We start from the raw sequence: 26566 nt of genomic DNA on the forward strand, positions 1-26566 counted from the left end.
CCATGAGTTTTAAGAACAGGACAGAAAACAGTTTGCAAGCTACCCAAACCACAAGTTGTTACCTCAGAAAAGAAGCCAAGCTGGCCACCAAAACTCTGCCATTGTTTTATTGTTTGAACCTGGGTTCAAAACTCCCAGCAGAAAGACATATAAATATCAACCAACCGCAGGCACACCCACCAGCATTGGAGAGGGCTCTGCTCAGCACGAGGAGAGCCTACAGGCATCAGTGCTGTGCACAAAGGGCTGGGCCACGACACCTCACGGGAGGCTGCCGCCGCCAACGCCAAGATTTGACTCTAATTAAACAAGGCCAGCGGTCGCCCGCGAGCCCTCAAAACGACCATCTGGTAAACGACCTCTTAATTAAAACTAGGAACCAACTCTTTCCCAATCTGCACGTCGGAGGTGAGAGCCAAACCCCATCAGGACAGAGCCACGAAGCGGGGTCTCAGTGGTTGTGGGGTCTGCCCCGACCCCGGCCCCGACCGCCAGCTGGGGCATCCACTGTGGAGCGAGGGTTCTTGATGGTTTCATCTACTGACACAATAAGACAGGCGGCCTCGGAGGCGGCCGTCAGCGCGTTGATGCGCACAATGGCCGGCTCCCACACACAGGCCTCAAAGTTATCGGCGATGTCCTCGTTGTTGACATCCACACCGTACCACATGCCTCCCTGTGAGAGAGGAGGGAAGAGGGTCTGGTTACACGGCACAACGGGACCCGAGGGCAGCGCAACGGCAAGCAAAGGCATGCAAATACTTCAGGAGAGGCAGAGAGCAGCTGGCAGCGTTCCTTCACACGAGGGGATGAAGCGACAGCAGTTAGAAAACAGGGCTTAACATGGGAAGTTTGCTCCACTTCACAAAGAAGTCGTACAAGACTTCGTGACTGCTTTCCACCTCAGCACTGAACCACAGAATGGCCTGGGTTGAAAAGGAGCACAATGATCATATATATTTTCAACCCTCCTGCTATGTGCAGGGTCACCAACCAGCAGACCAGGCTGCCCAGAGCCACATCCAGCCTGGCCTTGAATGCCTGCAGGGATGGGGCATCCACAGCCTCCTTGGGCAACCTGTTCCAGGGCTTCACCACCCTCTGAGTGAAAAACTTCCTCCTCATATCCAGCCTAAACCTCCCCCATCTCCATTTAAAACCATCCCCCCTTGTCCTATCACTATCCACCCTCACAAACAGCCATTCCCCCTCCTGTTTCCCTTTCCCTTTAAGTATTAGAAGGCCACAACGAGGTCTCCCCAGAGCCTTCTCTTCTCCAAACTGAACAATCCCAGTTCCCTCAACCTTTCTTCATAGGAAGGAAGACCTTCATGAAGAGACAATGATCTCAAGCATTCAGGACCTTCAGTCTGCAGCTCCTCTGGAAAACACACCACAGAGGCAACTTTTACACTAATTACCTCAGTGTTCAATATAGAAGCCTCCCTCCTGACAAACGATGCATTTTTAAATAGCAAATCAGAACTCCCAGCTCTAAAAAAGTCATCCGACAGCTGTGATCAAAGGGAAAACATATCACTTCCTTTTATAGAAACCTGCCTCAAGCCTACACTGGATCTGAAAACAAACCTCGGCATTTAATGAAGGAGGACAGGAGCCCACCACAAATCCAACCACAGGACACCAGCTCTGCAGGCTCTCCCTGCACCTACCTGCGCATGCTTGGCTCGCAGCTTGTTCAGTATGTTGGTGGCATCAAAGCCAGCGTTGTCACAGAGCTGGCGGGGAATGATCTCAAGGGCTTTAGCATAAGCACCGATCAGCAGCTGCTGCTTGCCTGGAATGGTCCTGGAATAGTCACGGAGGTATTTGGAGAGCTCCATCTCTATGGCACCACCACCAGCGACAACAGAGTCGTTCTGGAAGAGAAGAGGAAAACAGGCCACGCTCACTCTTTGTTCCAGGAAGGGGGAGAGCAGGAAAGCTCCTTTCCCAAGAGCCTACAGCATGCTGGGTTAATGTACATCCACCAGGCCCAGGGGAATCCGTCCTGCCCAGGCCGCTGCCATCCCTGCTGGGAGCACCTGCCAGCTTTGCTGGGTGCTTCAGAAATAGGTTAAAAACCTCAGGTGGCCTCTGCCAGCAGCTCCTCCCCGCCACCTGCAAGCTAGGGGGACGGTGTGCACTGCTGTGCTAGCAGACCTCAGCCTCCCTTGTGTTGGACAAGCTCCCCTCATTGTTGGGAAGCATTCAGAACAGAAGAGATTTGCAGCAGCACTCAGTGGCCAAGTTCTGCTCCTAGTTATTTTTTCCCTCCCTATCTGCTTCAGCAGAGAGATCAGGATGTTCTTTCTGAAAGCAAAGCAGTTCCAAAAATCTTGACATGCTTCTTCCCATCCCCCCAGGGCATTTGAGCTTAAAGAAAAAAAAATCATCCCCACACATTGCGCACAACCCAGAAATACCCACATGCAGAGAACAGCCATCACACAGGACCAGCAGCTCTGCAAGTACAGCATGGTCACACGGGCCTCAGGCTTCCCTCTTGGTGCCACCTGCCCACCTCCACAGCAAGGGGACAGCTGCCCCTGCCAGAAGTCACCAACAGAGGCAGCAAGCAGCATGAACAGGCACACATGAGATTGAGAAGCTAACAGGCACATTAAATCAGCCCTGCTATTCCCACTGCACACCCACCCAGCACTCCCAAAAGATCCCATTCCCCTTCTTGAAGGTGTTTACAGAATACACAATCCAGCAAGCACAGTTAAGTTACAACACTTTAACAGAGGAGACAAAACCAGGCATGCCTGAAAAGCAGATGGCAATGCTGCAGAGAGAATTCTGCCACAGCCAGGAAACAGCACTTGAGTTAATCAATTAGACACTGCTTGTCTGCGTGCTCCACTCTACAGGCTGAGAGCATTGGGTTTCTCCCAGAGAGACCTCAGCCAAATGCTGAGGTGTGAAAACATTGCTGGAAGGAGCTACAGCTGTGCCAGGTGTGATCAACAGCCTCGGTGCCAGCTCAGCCCCAGCAGGGAAGGGCTTCTGCTGGCCCTTACCTTGATAGCTCTCCTGACTATCATGATGGCATCATGCAGGGACCGCTCTGTCTCTTCCATGAACTGCTCTGCACCTCCACGCAGGATTATCGTGCAAGTCTTTGCCTTTGGGCAGCCCGTGAAGAAGTTATACCTGCCAACACACGACATAAGAAGGGCTAAGGCAATGGAAATCAGGCTTAGCACTGCTGGAACACTGCATGGGGACACAGAAATTCCTTCCAAGCCAGATGCATGGCTGCAGCTGTCCCACCCCACAGTGACCCTATCAGATCCGGAGCTGAGCCAGGTAACATACAACACCCTAAAAGGTGCTGCTTTAGAGTTATGACAACACCCCTAAGCCTTCTGTAGGGTACTGGAGGAACAAAGAAACATAAATGCATCTAAAAGAGGTAAGACTGCAACGAAAGCTTATTCCTCAGGCTCATGAGAAGAATTAATCATGCAATCTTTGTTTTTTGCACCATCACCCTGAGAGATGCTCAAAGCTGCTCGTGCTCGTACCCAAACTTTCCAAACCAGTATCACCAGTGCTCTCACAGGACTGTGGGCAGCCTGCTGGCACATTTACCTGTCTCCTCCAATTTGGGTCTCCTCGAAGAGTTCACACCTGCCCAGCACATCATCTGACAGGGCATTCACACTTGTCTGAATGGAACCTCCGCAGGCCTGCAGGGAGGAAGATAAAATGTGGCACAACCAGTGCTGACAAATGAGACAAATCTGCCCAGCAGGCTCCCACTCTTCCAAAGCAGCCCAGCTTTTAGCTGATGCAAAACCACCCTGCAGGATAGATTCAGAAAAAAAAACAAAACACCTTCTACTTTTCTCCCATCGTGTATCCAGGCTGGGTACCAGCAACAGAAATGATCCTGGACAGCAAAAGACGATGATGATGCTACTAACAGCTGAAAACCAGTGCCAGCAGAACAGGCAAGGAGCAGGGAAAATACACTTCTACCAACACACAACATACAGCACCATAGGAAAAAAAGGCAGCACAGGTGCAATCAGCCTGCAGTTATTCATTCCACCAAGGAATAGTTTTGTCAGTATGCTGCAGTTCTGTATCGTAACCATTTGGGGGAATAGTAATAAAATAAATCAGTGTTCTTTTCATTTTACATCCTTGTAAGGAACAGTGTGTTCAGTAAATGATGGCTGTTTTGTTTTGGGAGGGGCCTTACCAGCCTGGCACCATTCAAGCTAAGTCTAAAGTCTTAATGTCAAAACAGGGCAGCTCACCATCATAGTTCTCTTGAGATCTTCCTCTGGGACACGGCCAGCACAAAACATGTCTCTATCTGCAAAGTACTGGGTGGCCACGTCACCAATAGGCAGCTTGGACAGGACAACTTTGGCTCCAGATTTATGGATTTTGTCTAGTTTGTCATACAGGATGTTCCACTCAGCATCCACGATGGCCTGGTAATCCTAGCAGGCGTGAGAAGAAACAAACACACGTTACACAGGATTTGTAATGGAACTGCAAATGCCACCCCACAGCATCAGCCAAGGGAGAGCTCTTCTAAAGCAAAGGCAGCAGTAACACTGCTCCACTCAGCCATTCATGGCAGCTAACTGCTTTCTCAGAGGCAATTTTAGGTCATTCTGTGACAAAGAACCACATCTGTCAAGTGCTTCCAGCAGCAGAACCAAGGATACAGAGGATGACCCGAGTAAAAGATAGCAATATTCATGCTCTTCCCCCAGAACAGACAGCATAACACAGCACGTATCTCCAGGAAGGAAGACGTGCAGATGGCAATCACAGGGTGCCCAGCTCCACAACAGCCCAGCAGGCACCCGGGGGGGGGACAAGCTCCCATTTCAGCTCTTACCTCCACTGTGTTCACTCGGACTTCAGCGTTGTCCTTCTCAGCTTTGAGCTCCAGCTCCACATTCAGCAAAGCAATCTTGGGAGATTGATATTTCTTGGGCTGCATTTCAAACCCAGCGTAAGAGAATGTCTTCTTAAAGGCAACTCCAGCCACCAGCTGGGAATCCTTGAAGAGAGGGATACTCGTCAGGCTCAGCCTCCCAGGGTTTTCTCAGCAGGGTTAATAACTCCCAAAGGAAACTCCCTGCCACAGAGTCCTCGTTTACAAAGCTTCCACCAACAGCTGTCTCCTTTATTAACCCACTTTTGAAGCAAATAAGCAGCAAATATTTCCTTCTCTCTGTTCACAAAACCATCTTCTATCATCTCCTTTCTATCCTTCAAGACGCCACAGAAAAAGATGCTATTCACAATGTCAAGATCAAGGGAGGGAGCAATCTGTTCTCTCTCTGTTGTCTTTCCCATTTCTATCCTTTGAAGACAGGTATTTCTCATTCACAGCCCTGCACTACAGGGTTTCTTTCCCCATGTGTGAGTGCCCTGGTTTGCTTTCACAAGCTCTGCAGAAGGACAACCCTGCCCAACACTGCCTCTGAAGTGAACAAGCAAGAGGCCAAACTACATAGGATACAGGGAGGAGAAAGCACCACACACCAGGCTCTCCCACAACCCCACATCCTACAGCTTCCTACCTGCACATAACAGGTATTCCAGCACTGTGCTACGAAGCAGAGTCAACCAGCAGACCAGGCTGCCCAGAGCCACATCCAGCCTGGCCTTGAATGCCTGCAGGAATGGGGCATCCACAACCTCTGTGCAACCTGTTCCAGTGCCTCACCACCCTCTGAGTGAAAAACTTCCTCCTAATATCCAACCTAAACCTCCCCTGTCTCACTTTAAAACCATTCCCCTTGTCCTATCACCATCCACCCTCACAAACAGCCCTTCCCCCTCCATATAAATGGTGTTTGGATCACCAACAATACCTGCTGTGGAGGCAAAGAGATAAGAGTGTTTTGCTTTGCTGACTCCCCAGCAGGTGTTGTTATCAGGCTGCATTTTATGCCAGTGTCAAGTGAAAGGAGCTGCAATCACTGCCTCCCATCCCAGGCCCCAGCAGAACTTACTTCCAGAGCACCTCCTTGCACCTTCTTTATCCCAATCATTTTGAGCTGCAGCAAGTCATCCAACATCATGACAGCATCCACGACCATCTTGGAAAAAAACTCCTTGCTCTGGGAGATCAGCTTAGAGCTCAGGGCTGTGGCTGCACACTTCTCCAGCAGGCTCCTCTGCTCACTGCAATGGGAGAAAAACAAAAGAAAACCTTGAAATTTTAATGGAGGTGTTATTTGTGGTCTGATCAAGAAAGATACAGAGCTTAAAACTTAATCTGAATAATCATCCCAGTAACACAATTAGCTTGAACTGCAGTTATTCCACACCTGAATACTGAGATGGTTTTCACAGAAGCACTGAGCATTTAACACTGATTTCAGCAAAAGCCACATCTTCACCATCACTTGAAAAAAGAAATCAGGCCACTTATTTCAGTCCTTAGCTTCCCCTACATGCACATGGAAACACTGGCCTACATCCCTGGATGCAATGGCAGCCCAAGGGAGAGCACAGCATCATTCCCAGAGGAGCAGGAAGTTCCAATAGCCAGCTCCACTGTGGGGCCAGAGCTGCTCAACCCAACCTTGGGACCTCAGCCAGAGTGACAGCAGAAGGCAGAAAGGCACAACCAGGTCATCCATAAAGGAAACTTACTCTTTATCTTCCTTCTTCACTGAAACAGCAATATCTTTGATCTTGTTTACAGCCTGGCAAAACACAAACCAACAGCTGGATTAATGATTCATGCTTGTCAGTTGATCAGATCTCCAACTCCTTTTTGTATTTTATGCTATCTTTCATTCCCTCCTTCAACATCACTGCAGTTTCAAGTGCTATGTCATCCTTCCCACTACAGCAATTGTAAGACACACCCAGAAGCAGCACATAAAGTTCAAGCACCTTTACATGCAACCTCAGGCACAATCCAAGCAAAAATCGCTCAGATTCCAACAGCTGTAAAGTTTCCTGCTATAATGATTCCATGCTAAACGAATCACAGAAAGGCCTGGGTTGAAAAGGAGCACAGTGATCATCCAGCTCCAACCCCTGCTGTGTGCAGGGTCACCAACCAGCAGACCAGGCTGCCCAGAGCCACATCCAGCCTGGCCTTGAATGCCTGCAGGGATGGGGCATCCACAGCCTCCTTGGGCAACCTGTTCCAGTGCCTCACCACCCTCTGGGTGAAAAACTTCCTCCTAATATCCAACCTAAACCTCCCCTGTCTCAGTTTAAAACCATTCCCCTTGTCCTTTCACCATCCACCCTCACAAACATTCCCCCTCCTGTTTATACACTTCCTTCAAGTATGGAAGGCCACAATGAAGTCTCCCCAGAGCCTTCTCTTCTCCAAGCTAAACAATCCCAGTTGCCTCAACCTTTCTTCATAGGAGAGGTGCTTCAAAGTAGTTTCCTCCTTTTTACACCATAGAAAAACAACTTTTAACAAACTCTGGTGGGATTTCACTGTGATCCTCGCATGTTTAAAACCCTTCTAACCCATCCTGCACAGTGCTGCCCTACCAGCTGCGTGGCCGTGCGGAAGGCACGGATGATGATCTGAGGATGAAGGCCTTCCTCCACGTAGGGCTTCACCTGTTTCAGGAACTCGGCAGCAAGCAGAGTTACAGATGTGGTGCCATCACCAACCTGCACAGACAGAACACTCTGTGTCACCTACGTAGTGCAGAGGCTTCCAGAGGTAAACAGATTTCATAACTCTTTGCTCACAGAACCGTGGCTGGTTCTTTCAATGATCAACAACAGGCTGGGTTCAGATTGCACTCTGTTTGAGGGTGCAGTGAGGTCTGCCATCTCCGAGCCACCTCTGTTGAAGTCATTTTGCACCCGTAAAATCTCCAAACCCTTTTACCAAACCTGGCTGAAAACTCAGTTAAGGGTTTTAAAGTTATCACGAAAGAGATGGTAGCAATAAAGAAACCAGGATAAATAGCAGCACACCACAACTGAGTCTGACTCCTTAACACAAAGCACACACAGCTGCCACTGTGCTGCTGCATCCTGTCCAGGTTATCCCTCCTACCTCTGCATCCTGAGACTTGGCAATGTCCACCAACGTCTTCGCAGCCGGATGGACAACGTCAAGGAGCTTCAGGATGGTGGCACCATCATTAGAGATTGTGGCTTTGCCTAGAAGCGATTCAGAAAAAGAAGCTAAGCCCCAAATAAAGTCCTTCCCACCTTGAAACACACAACCCCGACATCTAACAGGGCTTTTCTAGCCTTGTTGAAGAGAGGCTGCTGTGCAACGCTCACCCTTGTCGTCCACAATGAGTTTGTCCATGCCCCGAGGTCCCAGGGTGGTGCGTACAGCCTCAGCGATCACCTGGCAGGCATTGATGTTGCTGACAAGCTGGGGAATCCCCTGCGAGGTGTCAGTGCCCTCCTTCAGCAGGATAACTGGTGTTGGCTGAGGAGACAGTTAATAGCAGAGCTGTTATTCCAATTTCAACAAGCAGCCCAGCAAGTTCACACTGCACTGAAAGGCCAAGAAAAAAACCTGCATCCTCCTTGAGCCCCTCTGCTTAGCAGGTACAACCCACACAGCTCACTTTGCCTCCACCACACCAAGGCAGGGTGTCACATGCTTCCAGAGCATAACTGAAATTCACTCAAGTGGCACCAACACACACTCCACAAACTAACTAAGCTTGGAATCATAGAATGGCCTGGGTTGAAAAGGATCACAATGATCATCCAGTTTCAATCCCCCTGCTGTTTGCAGGGTCACCAACCAGCAGACCAGGCTGCCCAGAGCCACATCCAGCCTGGCCTGGAATGCCTGCAGGGATGGGGCATCCACAACCTCCTTGGGCAACCTGTTCCAGTGCCTCACCACCCTCTGAGTGAAAAACTTCCTCTTAATATCCAATCTAAACTCCCCCGTCTCAGTTTAAAACCATTCCCCCTTGTCCTATCACTAAAGCTTCCTTCTCTATAGCACAGCCCTGTGAAGTCCTGATTTCAGCACCAGACTGGAAAGGACTGACCTGTTCAGCAGAACAGCCACAACAGCCCTTTCCCCATCAGACCTCACAAGGATGCTGAAAATGCGCTCACATTGAGCACATGGTAGGTGAACGCTGTCAAAGTGGTTACAGCTGGCTGACAGCAAACTGTGGTGGAGTCAGCTCAAGCATACAGATAGGGGCTATAAAATACCAAAGGCCATAGCAAAAGCTCCTGTGCTCCAGGAGAGCATCTGCCCTTTGCATTAAAATGACCAGACACCCTGCAGGCAAAGCTTTATGTCCAAGCACTGCACAGTTTTGTTAGGTACCCAGATTTAAGTAATTGCTTGAAAGCACAGCGGAATAATACGGGATGACTGCAGCACTGAACAATGACTGCTGCACTGAAGAGTGCCGCCGAGGGCCTGGGGTGAGCAGAAAAGAGGTGTGAGCATCACCACCGACTACACCCTGAAGGCATCTCATGAAAGGAAACACGCCGGATCCTTCCACACCCCTGCGCCCTGCCTGCTCCCCAGCAGCACTGCGGTGGCTCAGAGCAGGCACAATGAGCGACCTCCACCCTCTGTTCCTGGACTACAGCTCCCAGCACACACCGCTGCCCTCCAGGCTGGGACCCCTGGGCCTGTTCTCTCACACAACCCAGGCCCAGAGCCAAACCCAGGCCCAAACCTAGACCCAGACCTAGGCCCAAATACAGACCCAAACCTAGACCCAGAACTAGGCCCAAAACCAAGCCCAAACCCAGACCCAGACCCAGACCTAGGCCCACCATCTCCATCAACCCCAATCCCCAGCCATCCCGCCGAGCCGAACGCCCATCGACCCCGCCACAATCCCGCCCACAACCCGGCGGAAGCTGAGCGAGCAGACGCCCGGCAGCACAGCACGGCAGCGGGGCGGATGGCGGAGGATTGCGCTCACCATCATCTCGGCGGCGCTCCTTTCTGCCGCTCCCGCTGCTGAGCCAGGCGCGCACCCACAATGCCCCGCGCCGCCCAGAAGCTTCCCTGAGGGCGGGAGGGGAAGCGCGCATTGCTAGGAGACAACTTCCGGCCGCGCTCTATGGTGCAGGCGGACAGAGCGGTCGCAGCGAGGCGCCCTTCTTTCCCCCAATGACCATAGAGAGGGAGAAACGGAGGCAAACCGCCGCGCCGGAGTGAAGTGACAGGACCGGAGCTCCCGGCGTCCCTCAGGCGATTGACAGCAGCGAAAACCAATAGGAAGGCGCTCTCGGAGCAGCGCCGCCAATGGGCACGGGGTGGGGCGGGGCGGCGGTGCTGCCGGGCGCAGCCATGCTCCGCCGCTCGCTATGGCTCTGTCTCTGCCTCTGCTCCTGCCCGGGCCGCGGTGAGTGCCGGCCCCTGTTCCCCGATCCGGCTGCATTTTCCCTCGGTGCTCCCCGGTCTGGCTGCGTTTTCCCCCAGCGCACCCAGGCCCGATAGCGCTTCCCCTCGATGCTCCGTGGCCTAATCGTCCCCTTTCTTCCTATTTCTGCACCTCAGTCAGGCTGTATTTCCCCCCAGTGCAGCCCGGCCTGACTGCGTTTGCCTTCTGTGCACCCCGATCCGCGTGCATTTTGTCTTGGCACACCCTGGCCTGGTTGCATTTCCCCTTTGTGCACCCTCATCTGGGTGCATTCACCTTCCATACATCACAATCTGAGCGCGTTTTCCTTCTACGCGTACGAATCTGGGTGCATTTCCCCTCCGTGCTCCCTGTCCCCTTGGGCTATTTCCCATTTATTTTCACAAGTTTCCCCTTTCCCTCCCTCCCCTTCTCCACGCAGGTTTACGTATCCATGAGTACCTCTATTTCCAAGTGCTGAGCCCTGGAGACATCCGCTACATCTTCACCGCCACGCCGGCCAAGGATTTTGGTGGGGTGTTTGTAAGTACGAAGCACTAACTTCAGCTTCCCCTTCCTTCTGTTTCTCCACCGCACGGCCTTAAAACCTTCTATTAAAAATGGAGCTGATTGCTTTTCCACAAGCCTTTGTGTGTGCTGCAGAGGCCCGCCGTGGGGATGAGCGGGGTTGGGGACAGCGGTGGCCGTGCTCCTGAGCCCCGATTCCACTCACCCCTGTTTGTTTCATCCTTGGAGAACACAAGGTACGACCAGATCCACCTGGTCCCAGCAGATCCCCCCGAAGCCTGCGGAGAGCTGAACAATGGTGTCTTCATCCAGGATCAGATCGCCTTGGTGGAGAGGGGGTACGTGTCTGTTTATTTTCTATTTGTCCAGTGTTTGAGGTTTTTTGAGAGTGGCATGGTGCCAGGGAAACAGTCCCTATCATGTGCATCATCTCCTGGGCAAGCTTTGGCATTAAGGCTGGAAAAGACAAGTCATCAAGTTCAACCATCAACCCACCACACCATCCCCACCGACCACATCCCTCAGTGCCATATCTCCGTGGTTCTGGAACACCTCTAGGGATGGTGACTTCATCACTCCCTGGGCAGCTGTGTCAGTACCTGACTGCTCTTTTGGAGAATAAATGTTTCCTAACATCCAACCTGACCTTCCCCTGGCTCCAGCTTCCTTTCAGTGAGTTATACAGAGCTGTAAGGTCTCCCCTGAGCTTCCTCTTCTCCAGACTGACCCATCCCAATTCCCACAGCCGCTCCCCATTAGAGCTGTGCTCCAGACCCCTCACAGCTCTGCTGCCCTTCTTTGGATACACTCCAGGGCCTCAACGTCTGTCTTGTAGTGAGGGGCCCAACGCTGGGACACAGACCTACACACATCCCACCCGCCCTTCTGTCTACCAATGCCGTCAGTCCTGCTGCAGTTAGAGGACACAGAAGGTTCTGTAGGCAGCTGCCAGCCAAAGATTTGTCCCCTCTGTGCCAGGGGCTGCTCGTTCCTGTCCAAGACACGTGTGATCCAGGAGCACGGAGGACGGGCGGTGATCATTGCAGATAACGCCTATGATAATGACAGCTTCTACATCGAGATGATCCAGGACAGCACCAGAAGGACGGCTGACATCCCCGCTCTCTTCCTGCTGGGCAGGGATGGGTAGGTGCCTTGGTTGAGAAACATTTGATCTGCACCTCGTGGGAAGGGACAGGTCTCATTCCCAACTAATCCCAGTGATCAGTGTGTGCTACCTGGGCTTTATGAGCCGATTTGTTGGTGGATTCAGTAACTTTGATCCACATTTTCCCATGGAGGCGGTGTCCATTGGGTCTCAGCAATCTTTCATACATACATATCGTTCCCTTCCCCTTCCAGGTACATGATCCGACGCTCCCTGGAGCAGCACGGACTCCCATGGGCTGTCATCTCCATTCCTGTCAATGTCACCAGCATCCCAACGTACGAAATGATGCAGCCTCCCTGGACCTTCTGGTAGAGGTGGGAAGACTGCAGCAGATCGAGGACTTCTTGGTGGATCCCAGGAGCTTGCCCAGGAATCAGGTGTGAGGGAGGGGTCCTGGCTCCAGAAATCCCACCAGCCTCACCAGATTTGGCAATGGTTACAACCTTTATGCTGCCGCTGGCGTGTAGCTGAACAGCAGAACAGCCCAAGGTGATACCTTGAGCCTGGCACTGAACAAACTTCATTGTGACTCTCTGGGAGGGCAGCGCAGGCCAGTGCTTCCCCGAGAAACATTTTAACAGTGCTGAGATACCAACAGTAGTTTGCATTGCCGATTTAGGGGGTTGCAGTATTATATGGATGCAGTCCAAAGGGGAGGGGAGGGAGCATTTGGCACGGGCTTGGTCTGTTCTAGCAGGGCTCATCCAACATGTGTATATTTTTGTGTGAGCTAATGAAGTGTGAATGAGTTTTAGAAAAAGGGGAGTTGCTCTTTTTTTTTCTTAAGTAGTCTTGTCCCTAAGGATGGTTTTCCCAGTTCACTTCTTGCACTCCCTCCCAGTACACTTGCTTCTTGCAGCTGGGGCAGGGCGCATGTCAGATCCTCACAGACCCAGAGCCCAGACCTTGGGGGACACTTCTACCCTTGTCCCTCCATCCCACTACCAAGACCAGCCCCCATTCCCTCCCTGCATTCAACCACCATCCATTTTAACAGTACAAACAACACAGCCCCAGTTCTCACCAGTCTCAGTTTATTACGAACACTGAAGGGCGCGTGGCCCTGGGACACCTGAGGCTGGGGACAAGCAGCGGGGTGCAGGGCTGGCAGTGATGGTCATGTCAGAGGTGCCCATCCACAGCATCACCTCCATTCCCACAATCCAAACCCCACAGGCCCGAGGGAAACGTGGCAGAAAAGCACCCTCCCCAAAACCCAAGATGGGGAAAAAAAAAAATACCCTGGGTGCTTCCCCAGCCTGCTGTCAGTCTGTCATTTAGAGCTGTCCTCTCCTTCCAGCTGGGCACTGCACACCCCAGAGCTGCTCACAGCATCAGTGGCTGGCAGTGCAAGGTGGGTGACATTTGGCTGCCAGTGACAATGTCGTGCTGGGGGTGCTGTGAACAAACTGCTTCACATGTGGAAGCACAACGGCTGCCACTCCTATGAGTCCTCCCAACGTAGCCCAAGCTGGGGAGTTCACTCTGCAAAACCCAAAACAGCTTTTGGGATTTGGAGATGGCTTTGCTTATGCAACATGGTAATTTGTGTCAGGTTTGTGCTAGCAGTGTGGCACCTCCCCCTCCCCAAACAGCCCAGCAATCGCTGCATGGAGCTTTGCATCATATCCAGGATAAAGTTGAGGCAGGAGGGAGATCCCTGCCAGGGTCAGCCCCTCTCTCCCTGCTAGACTCTGGCATCCGAGCCACCCCTGAGGCATCTCTGTCCCACCTGCAAGATCATTCTGACCCTCGCTTGCTGCTCACCAAGTCAAGGCATGGAATGGAGTATATATAAGGACCCCAGCTCCTTGGTGTGTAGATAGTGCTAATATAGACATTAAATAGTACCCCTTGTGCACAAACACACGTACACACACATATTCCCCTCATCCCTGCAGGGTAGGAAAGGACATGCTCCTCCACACCCATGGCCAGCACTGACACGGGAGGAGCCTCGGAGGTGGCCACAACACGAGCACTACCATGTCCCCTACCCCAGCCCAGGGCCCTGCTCTCCTTCAGCTTCCCCTACAAGCACCAGCTGGCCCCTGGGGTCTGGGATATGGCAGGGGGGCTGCTGGCTCACAACCTCACAAGGGAGAAATGGATGGGCTGGTAAACACACACACACACACACACACACAGAGCACAAGGGCAGGTGGAAGCAGGGCCTGCCTCCAGCTCCCCCTGCTGCCCCACTCTGCCAGACCTCTGCCGGCACACACGGCCTCCCACCCAACCCCACAACACAACCCTGTTTGTAGTATTAAAGCTGCTGCCTCTGGCAGGACCCCCCCCGGTCCCATCCCATCTCTTTACTCTCGCCCAAGGCCAAGATCAAACATCAGTCATCTCATCCTCCAGCTCTGCATCATCCGTCTCCCCTTCAGCCTCCTCCTCTTCGTCCGATGTCACATCGGGGTCGTCAGCTTGTGCTAGGCACTTGGGACACGAGCAGGTAAACAAGTAGTTCTCCCTGGAAAGGGGGTCAGGAATAAGTGTAAGGTAGATGAGACAGGCACAACTCAGACTTGATGACGCTCAGATGAGGTGGAAGTTGTCTGATTTGAAGGGGTGGGGGGGTGTTCTCCACCCTGCAGGTACGACTGGACACCAGCATGGGGATCGTTAGCAGAAGGATGGAGATGGAAAAGGAAGGTGGTGAGGACAGCAAGGGTTTGCCAAGTCAAAAGAGGGGACCAAATGAGCTGCAGCCCACAAAGGGAGCATGTAAACAGGAAGGGAAACAGCTGTTAACAAGGATGGGTAGTGATAGGACAAGGGGGAATGGTTGTAAACTGAGACAGGGGAGGTTTAGGTTGGATATTAGGAGGAAGTTTTTCACTCAGAGGGTGGTGAGGCACTGGAACAGGTTGCCCAAGGAGGCTGTGGATGCCCCATCCCTGCAGGCATTCAAGGCCAGGCTGGATGTGGCTCTGGGCAGCCTGGTCTGCTGGTTGGTGACCCTGCACACAGCAGGGGGTTGGAACTGGATGAGCACTGTGCTCCTTTGCAACCCAGGCCATTTTAGGATTCTATGATATGACAACAGCACGGAACCCCAGGCTTGCTCAGAGATAAGTCTGACAGTAGCACAGGCAAAGCTGCACATACAGACTGCCACAAGCACACCAGTTTGCACACCAGCCAGCTCACAGCTGCATGGCAGGGCCCTAACAGAGAGCCCAGGCTGTGACTGGAGATGTGTGTGTTACCCCCACGTCTCTCCAAACAGCTCCTATACCTGAGTATCTTGTTGCGGCTGTGTCTGCTCCGCTCCCTCTGACAGCAGTCTAAATAACTGATGCAGATTTCCTGTCAGCAAAGAGAAACAGGCCAGGCTGAGAGCTTCCTCCTATGAACCCAAAGCAGCAGTTTGTACTGGTCCCCCTGAAAGCCAAGTGGGTCTGGTAATTCCCACACAGAATAAGGTGTGAATCCACCAGAGCCAGGCAAAAATAATGCAAGAGGCAGAAGATACTGGGCTGGGGTCTGTGGGGAAAGAAGGGGACACGGGGACTGCTAAGGTACGATGTCACCTCAGGTTCATCTGCACCCCAGTGTCTCACCTCTCCTGCTTCAATGTCCTCCAGAGCAGTCAGATGCAAAAGGAAGTTGTTGTCTGGGAAGGATGTCTCAGCGTTGGGGATGCAGCTGTGGTTACCTAAAAGGAAGAGAGGGTAAAGCTGCTAAATGTCAGTGGCCTAACTCTGTTCTTTTGGCTATTGGTGGACAGGGGCATGCAGGAGCCAGCACCTCCAGCTGGGAGGGCCGTGCTGTGGCTAAGGATATGGCAGCACAATGCTCAGCCACACCATCTGCAGTAGGGACACCAGCATTGCACTCTTTGCTCACATTACAGAGCCCCAGGTGCCCTGCAGAACAAGGTGCAGGGTCAGGGCTCTCTAAACAAAAACAAAACAACACTCGAGGAGACAGGGTTGTCTTGGATCAACCCCTGGGGTGCCCAGCACCATCCCATGCTTTTGTGTGCCCACAGAAGGGTGCACAGGGTAGCACTGCTCCCTTACTTCCCAGCTCTCACAGCAGCCAGTGACCAGACCCCACTGTGCTGAAAACACTTTGGAGTGACACAAGGAAGCTCTGAGTGCTGGGTCAACCTTTCCCACATCCTAGCAGCCCAGATAAGAAAGGCTCCTCCCTTGCTTTAATGGCTCATTCAGCTCCATTACACACAGACAAGGCAGGAGATTGTCTCTTCACTAATTGCACATGATGTTCCTGGAGCCCACATTACATCTGAGACCATTCAGGCTAGGACTGACCATTCCAAGGACAGGCAGGATGCCAGGAAACAGTGAGAGAGCAACCAGGCCACAGGACAGCAGCAATCCCATCCCAACTCACCAATCCCATCCTGCCCACTGATAGGAAGCATAAACCCACTTTGCCAGAGGCTATTAGGGATTGTTCAAGTTGGAAAGGACCCTTAAAGGCCATCTAGTCCAACTCCCTGCAATGAACAGAAACATCTGCTGCTCCATCAGGTGCTCAGAACTCAGTCTAGCCTGACCTTGAATGTCTCCAAGGATAAGGCAAGGCATCCACCACCTCCCTGGGCAACCTGTTCCAGTGCCTAGAGGTGAGACTTTCTAGCACAGCACAACTCCCTCCTCACAACTAGCTCAGTTGTGAGCTACCAGTAACTACCCAGTCCTTGTCCCTGCAAGTGTTACTTACAGCAGCTCTGAAGCATGTAGAGACCTGACCCCTCACAGTTGAGGAATTCACCAGATTCTGCAGAACAGAGAAGGGTGAAAGTTAAAGCTGTGCATGAATTTGTCTGGCTCAACCAGGCATTCAGCTCATGTATGTGCTGACAGACAGTGCTGCTCTGGGGTCTGTGTGCTGGAGGGTTGTTTCCAAAGCACCTCTCTCATCCCACTGGGAGGGACAGAGGGCACAAAGATCTGCACTCCTTGTTCAAGCACACGATCCCTTACCTGTCCCTGTACTCATCCAAACAGACAAATGCTACAAGTCTTTGAACACTGGCTATAAATGGTATTTTTATGGACAGGATCCTCAGATAAGCCTTCCAGCTGCCTGATGCTACTACCTACAGCCACAGCAGAGCCTTACCCTTCTCAATGTCCTTGTAGAGCTGGTCAATGAAGGCGTCCAGCTCCTCTCGTTGCAGCATGGGGAGATCTAATGCATCACAAGCATGCACCCACTGGCTCAGAGAGCTACAGGGAAGTAAAGGACACCATTAAAGGACACCATTACAGCCCCACAGTGCTGCCAGTACACAGTGGGAGCTCACACAGGGGATCTAAGGGTTAAACTCAGGGGCTTCAAGTCTGAAGCCAAAGTCTGTGAGGGGGATGCCAAAGGGTTGGACAGAGCTGAAATAAAAGACTGCTTTTACATTTGCCTCTCCAGCCCCACTTCCCATGTTTGAGCCCAGCCATTACTTAGACCAATGCAGATTTGCAGGCTGTACACACCCTCCACGCTTCATCTTTTCTGCCCTGCAAGGAACACCCAGAAAGCCCCATTACCTGGTTCCTATGCCTTGGCCATTGGTCCCAACGAGAGCAAAGAGAGATCGAAAGCCTTCTGGAGTGAACCACTGCAGAAGGGAGATCAGAAAACAGCTGAGATCAGGCCAATCTGCAGCAGAACTCCAGTCTGCATGCACCTCAAACCCCACAGGAAGCTTTAGGGGAAGCAAGAAATGGGCAGAGTCCCAGGAAAGCCCTGGCCTTAGGGGCAGACAATAACCCAAAAGGACTGGCACCCAAAAGAAGGTCCCACTTCTCCTGGCTCAACTCACCCTGCTGAGTTGTTCATCATAAAGGGCTTCAGTGAAGAGCAAACGCAGCAGCTCCAGCTGGCCCTGGCAGAACACAACACCATCAGGGTGGACAGACATTGCTGGGAATCAGACCCAGGCCGATAGCCAAGCCCAGCACAGGCCAGGAGGCTCAGAAGTCAGACTGCTGGTCTTTCTCTGCAAGGCTGAGAGCTGCTGCCCTTAGAGCAGTGAAAAGCCACTCATTTTAGCAGCAAAACCCACCTGCTGAGGTGATACTCAGCAGCTAACTAACACCCTGACCCATTTCCATAGCTGAAACATCCCTGCAACAGGAAGGAACAGCATGTCCTGCTGTAGGACTGCAACTCCAAAGCCCTCTCAGCAGCCCATTTCCTCTCTATCAGCTGAGCTGGCCCCAAACAGGGCTCTGTATCTCCACTGTGCTTGGGATTTCCATTGTCTCCCATCCCAGCTGCACCCACAGACTCACAGATGCGGGCAAAGAAGAGGGCAGGTTCAGGGATTCCAAGTATCCAACATGCCCAAAGCTCTTACCTTAAATTTGTCCCCCAGTAGCTTGTGTGCAATTTCCTCCTCTTCGTTTGCTGTCTTACTGCAGAACTGGGAGAAGGCCTTGATCCACCAGTCCTTGTCTTTAGCCTGAAACAGGAATCAAGCAAACGTACTGCACCAACACCTCTTTCTTCCCCAGCTGGGAGAGGGAGGGTGAGTCCCACTGAGCTCAGATATATTCAGTCTGCCATCAAGAACCATCAGAAGCAGTTGCACAGTAGTAGCTTATTGGAAGTAAACATTGAGATTGCCAGGCTAAAAAAAAAAAATGGAGCCAAAGGGAAGGTTCAGCTCTGCCTAATTAATTTGGTATGGAAAAATGATCTGCTTGGCTCAGGGCATAGATGCATCCCCTGCTGCCTGCTGTCTCTATGGCCAGGGATCATGAGATGTTGACATCTATTCAAGCAGGAAATTGCTCTGCCAGGCACTCGAGAAGAGATCAGTCCTTGAGAATAACAGCCATAACAGGAAAAGGCAACCACACGCTGGCAGCTGCTGACCCAAACTGCAAACCTACCTGTTTGACAGTGGCAACCATCCGGGCCATCAGCATGATGCTGGAAGTCTCTGGTGGATAATGCATGTTTCTGGGGAACAAGAAAGGAGAGCGATGATATCAGTGCTGGTAAGGAAATAAAAAGCTGGAGGGAGGCAGGAGCAGCTGCCATCCCTGTGGGCAGGCCTGCACTCATCTGTCACAGCAAATCAGCCAAGCCAGCACCGCTGCATGGAGACACGATGGCAAGAAGCTGGCACCCACCTAGCTGCTCAGAGCATACAATAATTCCCCACTATTCTGCCAAACTACAGTCCTAAGAATACCTATGGTCCCACACAAAGCCCAACACTGCAACAAGAACTGGGGTTTGCGACCAGCTTTGAGGCAGAGATGTCGCTTCACCCCTCTGTGCCACTTTAACATTTGCAAGCAGGGACAAGAATTCATGTATCCACAAGGGTGCTGCTTGGCAGATCCTAGGTTGGAGATGGCAGATCTCTGAAAGACTGGAAACGTGCAGACACTACAAAATTGCAGGAGTGAGGGGCACGCAGCATAGTGCTTGGTAGCCCTTTAGTGGGTGACAAATAAGAAGTGCTCAGCCCCAAGTGAAAGCCCCACCACAGCCAACACGTATCCTGACAGGGCTGCAGAGCAGAGCAATGTCCCACAGCCTCCATGTCCCTCATGCAGAGATGCAAAGCAACGATGGCCCTCAGGCCTGGTCCCAAGCCAGCATCACCCAGCCTGGGACAGCCACTACCTCAGCCTGTAAGCAACAGGTGGGTTGATCCCCTACCTCCATGCCTCCTGCAGCTTGTTGAGGGGGTGTGTGGGGTCATCACGGGATGGGCCAAGGCAGAGGACTTGGTGGTACTGCTCCAAAGCAGCCTGCCTGCACTCAGCACTGCAGTATGTCACCTAGAGCAAGAGGCACAGCACCCGGCATTGGCTACAGCAGCAGGAAAAGGGCTTCTTGGGCCCAGCCGAGCCCCAGCTCTTTAGCAGAAGGAAAAAGCGGTCACCTATTATAGGGCAGAAAGCCACACCAAAGGCCTGCCCAGATGCTACAAAGGAGTCAGCGACCCCAAGAAGATCACAGTCCCCCCTGACAGCCCCATACCTGGCAGCGAGGACACTGCTGGTGCAGGTCTTTGCGGATGCTGCACTGCTCCGGGTGAGGCAGCACCAGAGAGCTCCTCCCCAGCAGTCGCTGGGCATTCTCCTCTGCTGTCTCCAAAGCCCGCAGGCAGTGATCACAGGCTGCAAGCAGAAAACACAACCAGATGCCCCAGTGTGTTTAAGGGCCCTATGACACATGACAAGCACACCCCTGTCTTTAAGGGCTGCATGATACACGCAGCAAGTGTCCTCCTTTTGCTGACCTGCAGCAGAGCTCAGCAGACAGCACAGTCTAGGTAGGACAAGGCCCAGCTTGCGTCCAACCCTACTTTTGCATTTCTTCTCTCCATCCCCTCCTTTTGTCCCAAAAGACCCAAAAGCAAGAGCCCAGTGGAACAGCTTAAGCCACACACATCAAAAAAGACCGGTTTCCACTTTCACACCTCTGAAGAACACCAGCAACCCCACAGGCTGTACTCCATAGACTCATGAATCACAGAATGGCCAGGGTTGGAAAGGGACCTCAAGGGTCGCGAATCTCCAACCCCCCACCACATGCAGGGCATAAAGATTGGAAAAGATCTCTCAGATCACCAAGTCCAACCCCCACTGTGCCTCTCAGTGCCACATCTCCACGGTTCTCGAGCATCTTCAGGGATGGTGACTCCACCACCTCCCTGGGCAGCCTGTGCCAATGGCTGATTAGCACCCACACCACTCAGAAACTGTGGTGTCCCCAGCGTATTTTGTTTTTTTCCAGCACGATGGTTGGTTGGAGGCCTCCTTTAATCTGTGCCTGCTCTTTCACCTTCTTAGCAGTGTCCAATGAAGGCGTGAAGGATCTGGAGCACAGATCTTATGGCGAGAGGCTGAGGGGATGGGATGGCTGAAGGTGGAGGACGCTCAGGGGAGGCCTCACAGCTCTCCACGGCTGCCTGAAAGAGGCTGGGGCGAGGTGAGGCTCAGCAACAGCAACAGCAACAGCACCAGAGCTGATGGCCTTCAGCTGCATCGTGGGAGGGTCGGGTTGGACATGAGGAAATCAGGCAGGCAGTAGCCAAAGGAATGGGGGTCCCTGGGGATGCTCCAGAACCGTGGGGTTGTGGTGCTGAGGGATCGGCGAGCACACACGTTTGGGAACGCTGGAGCTGGAAGCAGCAGCGGAGCCCAGCCCACCCCGACCCGCAACCCGCGGCTCACCTCGGTAGTTGTACAGCGCGTTCCAGAGGAACTGCGACGAAACCACCGGCTTCTCCACGAACACCGCCTCCCCTTTGCGGATGCTCCGGGTGGCGAACAGCCCCTTCCCCTGCCACGGGGGACAAACCCGGCGTTAAGGGGAAACGTTAAACAGAGCTCGCCCCGCAGCGCGGCGGGCACGGCTCACCTTAGCGCTGCTGATGAACCGCGATTCGGCCGCGGCCCCGAGCCCCGGCCGGGCTCCCAACGCCGCTCCGCACGCGTCCCCCGCCGCGGCGGCCATCTTCGGGCGGCGACTTCCACGCTCTGACCCACGGGGGCGGGGAGTGCTTCTTCTTCCTCCTCCTCCTCCTCCTCCTCCTCCTCCTCCACGTCCCTTCCCGCCCTGCCCGGCTGGAAGATGGCCGCCGCTCCCCACATAGCGCTGGGGCTCCGCTCCCGCCGCCCCTCAGCCCACAGGGCGGGCGGCCATCTTGGCTCCCCCCACCCCGCCGCCCCCCCAAAAAAAACACAACACAGACACCTCAAAAAAGCCCCATATCGGAGCTGGGGCTCTTCCCCAGATGGACAGACAGCAGCTGGGAGCTTGCTGGTGTCTCCGCGATCGGTTTTATTTCATTTTAACCACCAGTCCGTGCGAGAACGCACCGTACCCCTGGGCACCTCCTCAGCGTGCTGCAAACTCTTTTATTTTCCACAAAAGAAAATCATTAAAAATTCCCTCCAGGGCATTTAACACACGCCTTGCTTTTCCCCGTAAACGCCTAAAATGCACGCAAACACCGAGTTGAGTAGCATTGCATCGCTCTCTCATTCACGCCTGCTTGCCTTCATCCCAGCTCTGTCTGGATACGGGAAGGAGGGATTTACAATTCTGGGACGTTTTCAGGTGTTTTGAGTCACTAGGTGTCACTGCCGGCACGAGTTAGAAACAAATCGTGGTTGTGTTGCGAGCCCCCATAGGGAGCGCTGCTCTGCTGGGCCATCCCTCCATCCTGCAGCCGTGGCGATCCGTGCTCCTTTTTATGCCAGTTTTCACCACTTATGCACATAACAGCGAAGCACTGCGATACAACCACGGCACATTCCCTTTCTGTAAGGTTTCAGTGCAAAGATGCAGCGTGGAGCATCCACTTGTGCCATGACCCAAACCCTTCTGCCTGCCTCACACCTTGTGGCATTTCTTGCTATAAATATAGGGCGAATTCTGCAAGAAATGGGCAAAAGATGAATTCGTGTTATACTTCACCAGCGATCAGGCACTGGTGAAGGCTGCCCAGGGAACGGCACTGTTCCTGGGATGCTCCAGAGCCATGGAAATGTGGCATTTAGGGGCACCCAGGTGATGCCGAGCCCTGCTGTCCTCTCCCAATCTCATCTTCCCTCTTAGACACACTGTTTGCAAAGCAAATAAAGAAGCAACGCTTGGCAAGGAGAAAAGAATGTTATTTCTTTTCTCTCTAACACTAGAAGAAAGCAATATACAGTTTTTCACTCAGAGGGTGGTGAGGCACTGGAACAGGTTGCCCAAGGAGGCTGTGGATGCCCCATCCCTGCAGGCATTCAAGGCCAGGCTGGATGTGGCTCTGGGCAGCCTGTTCTGCTGGTTGGTGACCCTGCACACAGCAGGAGCTTGAAACCAGGTGATCATTGTGGTCCTTTTCAACCCAGGCCATTCTATGATTCTGTGGTCGGAAAGAGAAGTGATGAATTACCCTGAGCTCACGGGATGTTGCGCCTGGTGCCCTGGGGATGAGGTGACAGCCTGAGCACTGTCTGCATGGCCAAAAGCTGCTGCTGCAGTGCACACCAGCCCCTAGGAATTACTAAAACACAGAGAAACTTAAATGCTCAGTCCTGACCCCTCGGAGCCCTCCCACCCACCAGGAATATGACGGTAAGCTGCAGTGTGTGGTTGCAAGTGTGCTTGCCAAGCTCTCCAGGTGCTGCTTCCCACAGCACTGCAGTGTATAACGAGGAGAGAAGTGAGCAGCCGCCATCTGGGCCAGGACCAGCACATCTGGATGAGGGCAGGGGGCCGTCTGACACAGCAGAGGTGTTGGAGAGCTGCTGGTTTATAACAGCCCTGGTCTCTGCACCTCTGAGAGCCTCATGAGACCCTTGTTCCCTGTGCAAACCATGGTGAAGTAAGGCAAAAAAAACACTCTGAAAGGCAAAAGAAAGGCAGGAAGACAGCAAGGCACTGGACAGGAGGAGGAGCACTGCTGCTCTAGGGGCAGAGTCAGACCCTGTTCATCATGTTGCATGAATAATACATGAAAATAAATACAATAATGATAAAAATGATGCAGGCGGGAGTAAAGGACTTTTCAGTTTCCACTTTTTTTTTGTTCTTGTTGTGATCTCAGCATCCAACATAGGAATCAAGATGACCAGGAGAAACAATCAGAGCCAAATCTCCTCCCAACACAGCTCTCCCTCATAGGAGCACACAGTACCTGCAACAGGAGTGACCCCTTTTTCAGATGCTGCCATGCTCACAGCTGTCAGAGACATGGACTGACTGTCACCCCAGCCTCTCTATTGGAAACTGTGCTTCCTTGCACTGTGATAACAAATGAAATCACATGCTTTGCCATGGCGATGGAACCATCAAGCATCAAGAGTTACAGCACTGGTTACCAAGCAGGGCATCTCTACACTTGGATGCTTCTTCCCACCCAGTGGCAGTTTAGTTCTGTAGCTCAAAACTCTCAGAGCAAGAACTTTTGAGTCTAGCTTGGACCAAGCAAGCTCAAATGTGCCTGCATCCCCAGTACCTCCATCAGGCAGGCATGGCTGCAAAAACAACAGTGGCAGCTGCATCCCATCAGCTCCTCAAAGCTCAACGTCCACCGTGTCCTCCTCGTGCTCCTTGACATCTGTGGGGCCAGCAGAGGCGGGCTGCATCACCCCAAACTGTGACAGCTTTGCTTTCTTCTGCTCCATGCTTTGCTTCCTCCATTTGATCCTCCGGTTCTGGAACCAGACTTTCACCTAGCAGGGAAATGGTCTTCAGAAACAGACAAGGAGGAGCAGGAAAAATTCAGATCCTGCATCATCCAAGGATCCATACTGCACAAAGCGCCTCCAGAACACCTTAATCTAAATCAGCCCAACTCAGCTTGAACTCCAATGCAAACAGGTTTGTGCTCCCGAACGCTTTTTGTTCTACTTCATAAATGTCAAGTGTTATCATTCATAAATCTAAACTTATCTTGCAACATTCTCCACCGTTATCTCGCAGCACATCACTCTGCATCAATTCCTGCTTCCCAAGGGAGGAATCCCCACCAACTGACCCCAGATCCCGGCTCATTGCAGCCATGCCCAGCTCCCCGATCCCTCACCTGGGTCTCTGTGAGACGCAGTGTCGCAGCCAGGTCCACTCGCTCTGTGCCCACCATGTACTGCTGCTTGAGGAACTCTTGCTCCAGCCGCTCCAGCTGCTCTGGCTTGAAGACTGTGCGCACCCTCTTCATTTTGCAGGGCCCTCCGGACCTCCATGGCACAGCAGGGCCCAGCGGGTCGGCCCCTGTGCAGTGAGACAACTCCAGACCTGCATGCAGAAGCAGGGATTTAAGGGGTCTCAGTGGTTGAGGCCATTCCTCCAGCCCTGCTGAAGAGCCAAGCTCAGCTTGTATGGGCTGTGATTAAAATCCAAATGCAGCTGCTCTACAACTGTAAGGGGGTGGGAGGAAGGAGCACCAAAAACAAAAGCAGGGCACTTTGTGGCACTAAAGGACGTGGTTTAGTGAAGGACTTGGTAGGTCAGGTTAGTGGTTAGGCTTGGAGATAGTGAAGATGTTTTCCAGTGCAGATAATTCTGTGTTTCTATGACAGGTACCACCTACAACAGTCTTGGACGTGCAGCCAGACCCAAAGTCAGTTCCAGTGAGCGGATTTTAACCTCCCATCTCCACAGAATCTTTATAACAACGCCCACCAAGAGTTGGTGAGTGAAAAAAACACCATCCCCACTTTCACGAAGCCTCTCATCACTGATATCCAAACGCTGGGGAAGCTCTGCCCATGCTCAGCCAGCACTGGGGGGAGGATGCTGAAGCTGGCAGCATCCTGCAGGACAGCTGTTCCCAAAGTCCCCTTCAGCTCCTTAGGAAGGCCATCATCTCCCTTTCCTGGTCCCTCCATTGGACTGAATGGCCCAACCTGCTCCTTTTGTGCAGGAGTGACTTCAGATCTGCTCTTTGTCTCTAGCACAGCCCTTTATCTAGTTGTGACCTGATGATAACAATAATTAGCTCATTAACAAACAGCTGTCACAGGACCCACAGGCCCCAGCCTAAGAGCAGTGCTATGCTGTCAGACCCAAGCAGGCACCGTGACCTACTTCATGTCATTAATTAAGGTGTAAGTTCTGCACGTGTTTAACGATTTGTGGGCTGGAGAACTGACAGCTCAACAGCCCTAATTGCACTTCAACTATTTGCAGCCCTCAGATCATTTTACCAGTCACACCTTTTTTTCCCCCCTGTTTTGATACTTGGATAATAGCGAGTGCAATTACTGACATGTGATAGAGATTGTGGATAGAGACATGTATTTTCCTATCTTCACATTCAGTATAATACACAGAGTAACATACGCAGCTATACAGATGCTGGCTGTTAAAGTAAGACATTAAGTAGCTGTACGACGTAGCTTAAAAAGAAAAAGAAACTCAAGTGTAGCAAATATTTGTGGTCTGAATATTGCAGCTCTCAGACCGGACCAGAACTCCCCACGCAGCTGCCAGCTGTGCTGAGCTGCCAGTTTTGCTCCGAATGCTAAGAAGAGACTTAATGTCAAGGACGGGGGGGGGGGGGGGGGGGGGAAGCCTATTTTCGGTCAGCCCGTCCGTTCCAAACCACGGGGCTCTCCCACCCCCCGCCCCCCCGCAGCCCCGCACCCCGAGCCCGGCGCTCACCTCCTCCCCAGCGGCAGCCCCAGCTCCAGGCTCCCGGCCCCGGCATGGGGAGAGGGATGGGAGGCGGCGGGCCGGGGGCTGCGTGGCCGGGCCGTGGGGGTTCGGCGAGGAGAGCATCGATGTGGAAAGGGGTCTTAGGGGGAGGCATGGCCGGCTGGGTGCCTCCGACCGGCCCGGCGCCTTTATATGGGGAGAGGGAAAGGGAGAGCTGCTATGCAAAAAGGGGGCGGGGGGCCGCCCGACACCTGCCGGCCCGCGGCGACAGCGAGACAACACCTCCCCCAAACCCTCCTCCCCAAACAACAGTCCCTGAAAGCCCTCCTTCTGAACCGACGGCCCTCCTTCCGAAACTACACCCCATGGTAGTTTCCTCCCATTCAAACAAGAGCCCCAAGAACGCCTTCCTCTAAAGTAACACCTCCAGGATCACCTC

The 26566-nt window shown here is 52.8% G+C and overlaps 4 protein-coding genes across 4 annotated transcripts; 1 reads left to right on the plus strand and 3 right to left on the minus strand.

Moving 5' to 3' along the window:
- Positions 1 to 91: 91 nt before the first annotated feature.
- Positions 92 to 10033, minus strand: CCT7 (chaperonin containing TCP1 subunit 7). Its single transcript, XM_048943650.1, has 12 exons — positions 9903 to 10033; positions 8263 to 8416; positions 8030 to 8136; positions 7510 to 7635; positions 6643 to 6695; positions 5997 to 6168; positions 4871 to 5035; positions 4275 to 4463; positions 3601 to 3698; positions 3027 to 3159; positions 1674 to 1880; positions 92 to 676 (listed from the first exon to the last, which is right to left on the minus strand). The coding sequence occupies exons 1-12, from the start codon at positions 9906 to 9908 to the stop codon at positions 452 to 454; spliced, it is 1635 nt and encodes a 544-aa protein (XP_048799607.1). The 5' UTR covers positions 9909 to 10033; the 3' UTR covers positions 92 to 451.
- An 89-nt stretch (positions 10034 to 10122) lies between these two features.
- Positions 10123 to 12779, plus strand: PRADC1 (protease associated domain containing 1). The gene is made up of 5 exons (XM_048943675.1): positions 10123 to 10328; positions 10768 to 10868; positions 11082 to 11191; positions 11832 to 11999; positions 12216 to 12779. Exons 1-5 carry the CDS (start codon positions 10229 to 10231, stop codon positions 12334 to 12336), a joined length of 600 nt encoding a protein of 199 aa, XP_048799632.1. The 5' UTR covers positions 10123 to 10228; the 3' UTR covers positions 12337 to 12779.
- A 239-nt stretch (positions 12780 to 13018) lies between these two features.
- Positions 13019 to 21539, minus strand: SMYD5 (SMYD family member 5). The gene is made up of 13 exons (XM_048943664.1): positions 21394 to 21539; positions 21207 to 21315; positions 20008 to 20147; positions 19684 to 19805; positions 18903 to 18972; positions 18365 to 18469; positions 17828 to 17890; positions 17553 to 17623; positions 17131 to 17237; positions 16729 to 16785; positions 15597 to 15691; positions 15272 to 15342; positions 13019 to 14503 (listed from the first exon to the last, which is right to left on the minus strand). The coding sequence occupies exons 1-13, from the start codon at positions 21487 to 21489 to the stop codon at positions 14365 to 14367; spliced, it is 1245 nt and encodes a 414-aa protein (XP_048799621.1). The 5' UTR covers positions 21490 to 21539; the 3' UTR covers positions 13019 to 14364.
- Positions 21540 to 22557: 1018 nt separating this feature from the next.
- On the minus strand, positions 22558 to 26303 carry LOC125692750 (homeobox protein not2-like). The gene is made up of 3 exons (XM_048943683.1): positions 26134 to 26303; positions 24557 to 24765; positions 22558 to 24203 (listed from the first exon to the last, which is right to left on the minus strand). The coding sequence occupies exons 1-3, from the start codon at positions 26279 to 26281 to the stop codon at positions 24045 to 24047; spliced, it is 516 nt and encodes a 171-aa protein (XP_048799640.1). The 5' UTR covers positions 26282 to 26303; the 3' UTR covers positions 22558 to 24044.
- Between the last annotated feature and the right edge of the window lie 263 nt (positions 26304 to 26566).

The sequence above is a fragment of the Lagopus muta genome, chromosome 4, assembly GCF_023343835.1.
Source record: "Lagopus muta isolate bLagMut1 chromosome 4, bLagMut1 primary, whole genome shotgun sequence".
Taxonomy (NCBI): domain Eukaryota; kingdom Metazoa; phylum Chordata; class Aves; order Galliformes; family Phasianidae; genus Lagopus; species Lagopus muta.

Excerpts from the sequence above, each read along its gene's own strand:
- SMYD5 (XM_048943664.1), bottom strand. The coding sequence starts at position 21,489 with ATGGCCGCCGCGGCGGGGGACGCGTGCGGAGCGGCGTTGGGAGCCCGG. Across the intron at positions 17,891-18,364 it reads TACTGGGGGACAAATTTAAG|GGCCAGCTGGAGCTGCTGCG; the intron begins GTAAGAGCTTTG and ends GTGTTCTGCCAG. Across the intron at positions 14,504-15,271 it reads AGCCGCAACAAGATACTCAG|GGAGAACTACTTGTTTACCT; the intron begins GTATAGGAGCTG and ends CCCCCTTTCCAG.
- CCT7 (XM_048943650.1), bottom strand. Across the intron at positions 7,636-8,029 it reads CCAAGTCTCAGGATGCAGAG|GTTGGTGATGGCACCACATC; the intron begins GTAGGAGGGATA and ends CTGTCTGTGCAG. Across the intron at positions 3,160-3,600 it reads ACCCAAATTGGAGGAGACAG|GTATAACTTCTTCACGGGCT; the intron begins GTAAATGTGCCA and ends GTGTGTTGGCAG.
- PRADC1 (XM_048943675.1), top strand. The coding sequence starts at position 10,229 with ATGGGCACGGGGTGGGGCGGGGCGGCGGTGCTGCCGGGCGCAGCCATG. Across the intron at positions 10,329-10,767 it reads CTGCTCCTGCCCGGGCCGCG|GTTTACGTATCCATGAGTAC; the intron begins GTGAGTGCCGGC and ends TTCTCCACGCAG. Across the intron at positions 10,869-11,081 it reads AGGATTTTGGTGGGGTGTTT|AACACAAGGTACGACCAGAT; the intron begins GTAAGTACGAAG and ends TCATCCTTGGAG.
- LOC125692750 (XM_048943683.1), bottom strand. The coding sequence starts at position 26,281 with ATGCCTCCCCCTAAGACCCCTTTCCACATCGATGCTCTCCTCGCCGAA. Across the intron at positions 24,766-26,133 it reads GGGCTGCCGCTGGGGAGGAG|GTCTGGAGTTGTCTCACTGC; the intron begins GTGAGCGCCGGG and ends TTCTGCATGCAG. Across the intron at positions 24,204-24,556 it reads TGCGTCTCACAGAGACCCAG|GTGAAAGTCTGGTTCCAGAA; the intron begins GTGAGGGATCGG and ends TTTCCCTGCTAG.